At 45.6% G+C, this 10,142-nt stretch overlaps 1 protein-coding gene across 1 annotated transcript; it reads left to right on the forward strand.

The window, feature by feature from the left end:
* Positions 1-9,498: 9,498 nt before the first annotated feature.
* Positions 9,499-9,837, forward strand: LOC308511064 (protein p13 MTCP-1-like; the record flags this gene model as incomplete). The annotated part of the gene is made up of 1 exon (XM_081081075.1): positions 9,499-9,837. One exon carries the CDS (start codon positions 9,499-9,501, stop codon positions 9,835-9,837), a length of 339 nt encoding a protein of 112 aa, XP_080937201.1.
* Positions 9,838-10,142: the final 305 nt, after the last annotated feature.

Genomic DNA, 10,142 nt, shown 5'->3' on the forward strand with positions numbered 1-10,142 from the left:
GACATGTGATGGGGTCCCTGACTCTTGTCAACCTGAGCCCCAGTCTTGCTTCCCCGCTGGTGGAACGTGTATAGTTCTGTTCACCTTTTAAATAAGCTCTGTTATTCTATCTGTCACCCACTGAGTCTGGGAGCACATTGATATCTCTCTCTCTCTCTCTCTCTCTCTCTCTCTCTCTCTCTCTCTCTCTTAATTCTTGTTCTTGTTGTTCTCCTTGTTGTTGTTGTTCTTCTTCTTCTTCTCCTCCTCCTCCTACTTCTCCTCGTCCTCCTCCTCCACCTCCTCGTTCTCCTCCTCCTCCTCCTCCTTCTTTCTCTCTCTCTCTGTCTCTTTGTATCTCTGTCTCACTCTGTCTCTCTCCCTCTCTCTCAAATCAATAAAAGCATTTTGAGCCAAGCTGGTGTTTCTCAGTGGTTGTGGGACGACCTATGAACTCGGAGGTCACAGTCCGATTCCTCGTCAGGGCACAGACAACAATTAAACAATGAGCCCTAGCTTGTTTGGCTCAGTGAAGAGTGGGTTGGACTGTGGAATCTGGAAGGTCCCAGGTTCGATTCTGGTCAAGGGCACATGCTCTGGTTGTGGGCATGCAGGAGGCACCCGATGTATTGTTCTCTCTCATCATTTATGTTTCTTTCTCCCTTCCTGTATGAAATAAATCTTATATAATAAAAGCCTAATATGCTAAGTGTCCAGTCAACTGGTCATCTATTCAACCAATCAAAGTATATTATGCAAATGATATACTAAGTTTGCTGAACTGCTCACTATGACAATCATTGAACACCAGGGACAAGACTTTCAGACTGGTTCATCAGCTTCCTCCTGGGGCCGGGCTGATCGGGACTGACGGGCTGGACACACCCTGGAGCTCTTCCATGGTCCCTCCCTAGCTGCCCAACCTCCCATGTCCCGCACCAGACCTAATGGTGCACCAGTGGGGTCATTTGGCCTGGCCTGTGGCCTCTCATAATCTGGGACCCCTCGGGGGATGTCATAGAGCCGGTTTCAGCCGATCCCCGCAGGTCAGGCTGAGGCACCACACTGGTGCATGAATTCGTGCACCGGGCCTATAGTGAAAATATATTAAACAGAGAAAGACAAAGAAAAAGGCCTTAAGCTTGAAAATATTAGCCCAGACACGGTAGGCAAGGTTCGAAGACATCACTGGAAATAATTTTCATTTCAATGACCAGCGTTCTCATTATTTGATCTCCTGAGGTTCTTCAATCCATACTACCCTCTCCAAAAACAGAACGAATGTTTTTGGGATTACCGGTGTTTTATGCTGATCATTTCTTTCCTTTGGGAAATTATGAGGGATGCCAGGTATCGACTCCTAAAGGCTCGAGCCGGCTCTGTGTATGGCTTTAAAATCTAGCTCTGGATGCATTTGGGTTTTTAGTTGTGTTTAGCACTAAACAGCCCCAAACAAAGCCCAGTGATCATAAAATTCATCTAGCACCACACCAGAGAGAGGCGGCTGGAGAGCGAGCTGGAGGGAGCCCCAGAAGTCAATTTCAGGACATCCATGGTTGCATTAAAGAGATCAGGGACTGCTGATTAAATTCTCCTCTTGCAGGAAGGTGTTTGCAAATGCACATTGAGCTCTTTAAAGCTTAGGACTGGGTTACGTGAAGGTCGTGTATACCAGTTGCTTTTCTCATATTCAAAATATTGCACTTCCAGCCCAGCTGGCGTGGCTCAGTGGTTGAGCATGGACCTATCAACCAGGACGTCATGGTTCGATTCCTGGTCAAGGGCACAAGCCCAAGTTGCGGGCTCAATCTGAGTAGGTGGCGTGTGGGAGGCGGCTGATCCTTGTTTCTCTCTCATTATGGATGTTTCTCTCTTTCCATCCCTCTCCCTTTCACTCTTAGTCAATAAAATCATTTTAAAAAATATTCACAATTCTTATAATTCAGATTACATGCACATTGCTTTAAAATAGTTTATTATTTTTTTTTGGTTTAACATACTAGGGCGGTAGTCATTTAAAGATGACATAGGGCCTGAGCTGGTTTGGCTCAGTGGATGGAGCATCAGCCTGTAGACAGAAGGGTCCCAGGTTCGATTCCAGTCAAGGGCACATGCCTGGGTTGTGGGCTCGATACCGAGGGGGGGCTTGCAAGAGGTAGCCAGTCCATGATTCTCACTCATCATACTGATGTTTCTATCTCCCTCTCCCTTCCTCTCTAAAATAAATAATGAAAAAATATATTTCTTTATAAAAGAGCCCACACATTGAGATCTGTCATATGTCTCAATGCAGACACTCAGACTCGTGACCACTTTGGGCTCGATTCCTTCGAGAGCAGTATGAGAGTAACATTTGTATTATGTTTTTTTTCTCCCATATTTTATTTTATTTTTTTATTTTATTTTATTTTATTGTTTTATTTTTTCACCTAAAAGCCAACAGGCAGATGTCTGACATTTCCTTAGAACCCCATTCATCTTTCCTTCCTAATTGGGAAGAGTTTGCCTCAGTCCAGGTCATTGAGCTGGAAGTTGTTTATTATTTTATTTTATTTTTTCAGAGAAGAAAGGAGAGGGAGAGAGTTAGAAACATCCATGATGAGAGAATCATGGATCAGCTGCCTCCTGCACATCCCTCCCTGGGGTTCAAGCCCACAACATGGGGATGTCACCTTGAATGGGAATCAAAACCGGGACACTTCAGTTAAAGTCTGACACTCTATCCACTGAGCCAAACCGGCCAGGGACAATTTGATTTCTTCAAAGGGTGGAAACGCCTTGAAGAAAACAAAGCCACTCAGAATTCATGTCACATTAATCACATGAATTCATGTAATTCATGGGAATTACAACTCACCTCACGATTCTTTCCACATTGTTCGTGTAAATTCAGACTCTGACTAATAATGAAGCTTGTATATAAACAACATGTTGTATAAGAATCCTAGGAACTGTTTTGAGAAGATATAAACTCTGACCTTCCCAGTTCTGGGAGATTTGATGTCCTTCAACCTTAAAACAAGGACGACAAAGAGTAGGATGATGCACACTGGACCGTCACCTGACCACTTGCAAGATCCTTATCAGATTGGATTGTGCCTGTGGGCACGTAGAGAATTTCTCAAGCCCCGCCCCCTGACCTCTTTGCTCTGTTTGGCCTCTCCATCCTTATAAAAGCCTCTGCTTGCACTGAGATGTGCAGATGAGTTTTGGGACGAGCTTCCCCATCTTCTCAGGTTGCTGGCACCTGAATAAACCTCTCCTTCCTCACCACCACATTTCTCACAGGACTGGTTTCTGGGGTGTGAGTCAGGGGAACCTTGTTTTTTCTGGACACATTCCTGATACATGGACTCCTTGGAAAAGGTGTATCATGGCCATTTTGTTTCTTCTGCAGGTGACAGGGCAAAGCAGAGTCTTCTCAGAGGAAAAGAGAGAAGAACGGTGGATTGCCTTCACAGCAAGAAGAACAAGTAAGAAAAAGATGTATGGGAGGAGGAGGAGGAGGAACTGGAAGGATTGGAGATGGAGTCTGAACTGAGGGAGCAATTTGGACTTTGTGGACTGAAGTGAGTTTAGCAGCAAAACCATACAGCTCTTGCCAAGAGCATGGCTGAGGTTTGGGGAATTGAGAGATCATTCTATATGTGAGGCGATGGGACCTCAGGAATCCTCCTTTCTGTTTCACCTGTCTCTTTGCTTCCTGTATGCCTGATCAGCTATTCCAGGTATCTGTCTGTCCATGAATATTTTGGTCTTGCCTCTCTCACCAGCACTTGAGAAGCAAGACCGCTGTTGATAAGCCCACCTGGATGCAGACGTAACCTTTGTTCCTCTGCCAGCTGTTAAATGTAAAGCATATTGTTTGCATATTACTAGCATGGGTGGGTTGTTCTATGGTTTGTGAGTTCCCTCTGAGATGATCAGTAAGAAGGTGGTGGTGTCAGCACAAAAAGAAAAGTAGATCCAACAACAAAGTTTTAATTAAGAAAAGAAAAAAAAGAAAAGAAAACTAAGAACCAGGTCAGCATGGATTAGATGTTTTGCTTCAACCGAGGAACCAGGAGATCTCAGTTTGATTCCCTTTCCAGGCACATGCCCGGGTTACAGACTTGATCCCCAGTAGGAGGTGTGCAGGAGGCAACCAATCCGGGATTCTCTGTCATCATTGATCATTTTCCTCTTTCTCTCCCTCTCCCTTCCTCTCGGAAATCAGTAAAACTATATGAAAAAAATGAAAGAATAGTCATGGCACAGTAAAGTAGGTCATTGAATCAATGCAATCCTACATAATAAAAGGCTAATATGCAAATCGACCAAATGTCAGAACAGCTGGTTGCTTTGACACACACTGAGCATTGGGGGCAGATGCTATGTCAGGAGCTCTCCACTGGTGGTCAGTGCACTCCCACAGGGGGAGCACCGCTCAGCCAAAGCAGGACTCACAGTTGCCGAGCACAGGGGTTGGTGGGAGCCTACACAGCAGCACTCAAGCGGGCCTAAGTTGTCAGTTGGACATCCTTCAAGGAGTTCCGGACTGGGAGACAAGACTCAGGGACCCCCACAAGTGCATGAATTTTGTGCACTGAGTCTCTACTAATATTTTACTCTGTATGGTGTCAGATGCGCATGAGATTAATTGCATTGTTTCTTAGTCCATTATATAATGTGAAATAATTGGGGTGTAACTCTGAAATGAACCTAAGGTTGTATGTCAACTCATATAAAAAGTGTTTTAAATAATCTATTGGACTGTGTTACCTTCACGGAGTCAAATTTTACTTCACGTACGTTTTGTACAGTTTATTCTAGCAGAGAGATCTAAACCTCAAAAGAAACAAGAGTTGAGATTTATAAGTTTGCAAAATAAACCAAAGGCAACTACAAACACAACCACAAAAACCATAAAGATAAAAGCTGAGGTAAAATGCGTTTCGAGACCCCATCCCCTGTCTTTCGATACCAGGACCGAAGTAGTGAGAGGGTCTGAGAAGCTGTGTCAGTTGTTCCTTGGACCACGGAGGGGTCATGGCCGAGCTCCCGTCAAAGGTGCACCTCACCTCGCACCCCATCTTCCTGAGGATCCGTGGGCATGCGGTTTATGAGGATGAGGACCAGCGCACGTGGCTGCATCTCGTCATGAACACAGAAGGTGTCCTGCAAATACGGTTGCGCCAGGTATACATCCCCAGTGAGGATATCTCACTCAACACCAGCCCGCTGACCTCGATCACCATGCCTTGGATGTGGAGGCTCCTCCCTGTAGGCCAGTACATGGACCCCATGTACCGATTCTGGCGCATCGTGCACCACGTCAAGGAGTATGGCGTGGAGGAAATGATCCTTGAGCTGCGAGAAAACTCGTAGGACATGTGATGGGGTCCCTGGCTCTTGTCAACCTGGGTCCCAGTCCTGCTGGCCTGCCGTTGGGACGTGTATTGCTCTGTTCACCTTTTTAATAAGCTCTGTTGTTCTATCTGCCAAGCCCTGGGTGAGAGGGCACACTGATATCTCTCTTTGTCTCTCTCTATCTCTCTCTCTCTTTCTTCTTGTTCTTCTTATTATTGTTCTTGTTCTTCTTCTTGTTTTTCTTGTTCTTTATCTTCTTCTTCAACTTCTTCTTATTTTTCTCCTGCTCCTCCTCCTCCTCTTTCTCCTCCTCCTCCTCCTCCTCTTTTCTCTCTCTGTCTGTCTCTCTCCCTCTCTCTCAAATCAACAAAAGCATTTTGAGCACGGCTGGTGTTTCTCAGTAGTTGAGGGACAACCTATTAACCCGGAGGTCATGGTTCGATTCCTGGTCAGGGCACAGACAAGAATTAACCAATGAGCCCTAGATTGTTAGGCTCAGTGGATAGAAGGTTGGACTGTTCAAGGGCACATGCTCTGGTTTTGGGCTCCATGCCCAGTAAGGGGTGTGCAGGAGGCGCCCGATGTATGATTCTCTCTCATCATTGATGTTTCTCGCTCCCTTCCTGTATGAAATCAGTCCTATATAATAAAAGACTAATATGCTAATTGTCTCGTCAAACAGTCATCTGTTCAACCAATTACAGCATAGTATGCAAATGATATACTAAGGTTGGCTCAGTGGATAGAGGGTTGGACTGTAACTCTGGAAGGTCCCAGGTTCGATTCTGGTCAAGAGCACATGCTCTGGTTGTGGGCTCAATCCCCAGTAGGGGGAGTGCAGGAGGCACCCGATGTATGATTCTCTCTCATCATTGATATTTCTTGCTCCCTTCCTGTTTGAATTCAATCCTATATAATAAAAGCCTAATATGCTAAGTGTCCTGTCGACCGGTCATCTGTTCAACCAATCAAAGCATAATATGTAAATGATATACTTACATTGCTCAACTGCTCGCTATGACATGCATTGACCACCAGGGACAAGACATTCAGACTGGTAGGTCAGCTTGCTCCTTGGGTCTGGCTGATCGGGACTGAGCGAGACATGCGGGACACACCCTGGAGCTCTCCCATGGTCCCTCCACAGCTGGTCAACCTCCCGTGTCCCTCCCGAGACCTAATGGGTCACAGGTGGGTGCCTTGGCCTGGTCTGTGCCCACTCATAATCTGGGACCACTCTGGAGAGGTCAGAGAGCCAGTTTCGGCCGATCCCGGCAGGCCTGGCCAAGGCAACTCTCAATATCCCTTCCTTTCTGAGTCAATTAAATCATTTAAAAAAATATTGTAATTGTTGCATTCAGATGGCATGCACATTGTTTTAAAGTAGTTTATTATTTTTTTGGCTTAACATACCAGGTGGGTAGTCATTTAATGACTACCCAGCGCCCGTGCTGGTATTGCTCAGTTGATAGAGCGATGGCCTACAGACTGAAGTGTAACGGGTTTGATTCCAGTCAAGGGCACATGGCCAGGTTGCAGGCTTGATCCCCAGGGGGGGGTGTGCAGGAGGCAGCCAGTCCATGATTCTCTCTCATCATCATGATGTTTCTATATCTCTCTCCCTTCCTCTCTAAAATCAATAAAATATATATATGTTTTTTTACAAAAGAGCCCATGCCTTGGGATCTGTCATGTGTCGCACTGCAGACACTCTGTCTCGTGACCTCTTTGGGCTCAATTCCTTCGAGGACAGTATGAGGGTGACATTTGAATTTTTTTTTCTCCCTTATTTTATTTTATTATTTTATTTTCTTCTCCTAAATGCAAACAGGCACATGACTGACATTACCTTAGGGCCCCATTCATCTTTCCTTCCTAATTGGGAAGAGTCTATCTCAGTCCAGGTCATTGAGCTGGGAGTTGTTTTTAATTTTTTTTTTTTCCAGAGAGGAATGGAGAGGGAGAGAGTTAGAAACATCCATGATGAGAGAATCATGGATCGGCCGCCTCCTGCATGTCCCTCATTGGGGATCAAGCCCACAAGGTGGGCATGTTCCCTTGACCGGGAATCAAACCCGGGACTCTTCAGTTTGCAGGCTGACACTCTACCCACTGAGAAAACTGGTTAGGCCTTCTTTGACATTTTTAAAGGGTGGAAATGCATTGAAGAAGGATTAAGCATCACAGCATTCATGTCACAGTGAGAATTACAACTCACCTCCCCATTTTTTCCACATTGTTCTTGTAAATGCAGACTCTGACTAATAATGAAGCTTGTTGGTAAACAGCATGTTTGTATAAGAATCCTAGGAACTACTTTTAGAAGTTATAAACTCTGACCTTCCCAGTTCTGGGAGATTTGATGACCTTCAACCTTAGAACCAGGAGAACAAAGCCTAGGATGACGCACACTGGACTGTCACCTGACAACTTGCAAGATCCTTATCAAATTGGACTGTGCCTGTCTACACGTAGAGAACTTCTCAAGCCCCGCTCCCTGACCTCTTTGCTCTGCTTGGCCTCTCACTCCTTATAAAAGCCTCTGACTGCACTGAGATGTGCAGATGAGTTTTGGGACGAGCTTCCCCCATCTTCTAAGGTTGCTGACACCTGAATAAACCTCGTTCCTTCTTGACGACCACCTGTCTCCCGGGACTGGATTCTGGGGTGTGAGTCAGTGGTAACTTGTTTTTCTGGACACATTCCTGGTACATGGACTCCTGGGAATATATGTATCATGGTCATGTTCTTTCTTCTGCAGGTGACACGGGGAAGCAGAGACTGGTCACAGAGAAAAGGAGCAAAGAAGGGTGCTTTGCCTCCAGAGCAAGAAGAACAGGTAAGTAAAAGGTGGATGAGAGGAGGAGGAGAAAGGACTGGTGATGGTGTCTGATCTGAGGGAGGAGTTTGGACACTGTGGACTGAAGTGAGCTTAGCAGCCAAACCATACAGCTCTTGCCAAGAGCATGGCTAAGGTTTGGGGACAGGAGAGATCATTCTATATGTGATGTTATGAGACCTCAGGAATCTGCCTTGCTGTTTCATGAGTCACTTGCTTCCTGTTTGCCCGATCAGCTATTTCAGGTATCTTTCTGTCCCTGAATATTTTAGTCTTGTCTCTCTCACCAGCACTTGGGAAGCAACACGGCTGTTAAGACGCCCACCTGGACGCAGATGTTAGCTTTGTTCATCTGCCAGCTGTTAAAGGTAAAGCATAGTATTTGCACGGGGTGGGTTGTTCTATGGTTAGTGAGTTCCGTCTGAGATGATCAGAAAGAAGGTAGTGTTGTCAGGACAAAAAGAATAGTTGAACCAACTACAAAGTTTAATTAAGAAAAAAAGAAAAGAAATAAATAGAGCCGGGCTGGCATGGCTGAGTTGTTTAGCTTAAACCTAGAAACCACGAGACATCGATTTGATTCCCAGTCATGGCACATTCCGGGGTTACAGACTTGATCCCCAGTAAGGGGTATGCAGGAGGCAACCAATCCTTGATTCTCTGTCATCATTGATCTTTCTCTTCCTCTCCCTCTCCCTTCCTCTCTGAAAGCAGTAAAACTATATGAAAAAAAAAATGAAAGAAAAGTAATGACACAGTAAAGTAGAGCACTGAGTCAATGCATTAAAGTAGGCCTAAGCCATCAGTTGGACAAACCGTAAGGGATCCTAGACTGTGAGAGTACATAGGGCTGGCTGAGGGACACTCCTGAGTGAATAAATTTTGTGCACTGAGACTCTAGTAATATTATAATAACTGTGTATGGTGTCGTATGGGTATGAGATTAATTGCATGGTTTCTTAGTCCATTATATAATGTCTAATCATTGGGGTGTACCCCCGAAATGAACCTAACGTTCTATGTCAACTGTCATTTAAAAAATGTTTTAAAATTCCATAGGACCAAGTTACCTTCATAGAATCATGTTTTACATTCAGTACATTCAGTACACTTTGTTCTAGAAGAAAGATCTAAAGCTGAAAAAGAAAGAAAAGTTGAGATTTATAAATTTGAACCAAAGGCTACCACAAACACAACGGTAAAAATGATAAAGATAAAAGCCGAGGTAAAATGCATTTAGAGACCCCATCCCCTGTCTTTAGATACTAGGACAGAAGTAGTGGCAGGCCCTGAGAAGGTGTGGCTGTTGCTCCTTGGACCACGGAGGGGTCATGGCCAAGCTCCCGTCGGTGGTGCACCTCACCTCGCACCCCATGTACCTGAGTATCCGTGGGCAATCGGTGTATGAGGACGAGCACCAGCGCACATGGCTGCATCTCGTCATGGACTCAGGAGGTGTCCTGCAAGTACGGTTGTGGCAGGACGACATCCCCAGTTTGTATATCGCACTCACCGCCAACCCGCAGACCTCGAGCAGCATGCCTTGGATGTGGACGCTCCACCTTGGCAACCAGTACCGGGACTCCATGGACCGGTTCTGGCGCATCGTGCACCACGTCAAGGAGGATGACACGGAGGAATTGATCCTTGAGCTGATGGACGACTCGTAGGACACATGATGGGGTCCCTGGCTCTTCTCAACCTGAGCCCCAGTCCTACTGGCCTGCAGGTGGGATGTGTATAGTTCTGTTCACATTTTTACTAAGCTCTGTTGTTCTATCTGCCACCCCCTGGGTGCGAGGGCAAATTGATGTCTCTCTCTCTCTCTCTGTCTCTCTCTGTCTCTCTGTCTCTCTCTCTCTCTCTCTCTCTCTCTCTCTCTCTCTCTCTCTTTCTCTCGGTCCCCCTTTTTCTTTTTCTTCTTCTTCTTCTCCTTCTTCTTCTTCTTCTTCTTCTTCTTCTTCTTCTTCTTCTT

Source organism: Myotis nattereri (assembly GCF_964212035.1).
Source record: "Myotis nattereri genome assembly, chromosome: X".
Classification (NCBI taxonomy): domain Eukaryota; kingdom Metazoa; phylum Chordata; class Mammalia; order Chiroptera; family Vespertilionidae; genus Myotis; species Myotis nattereri.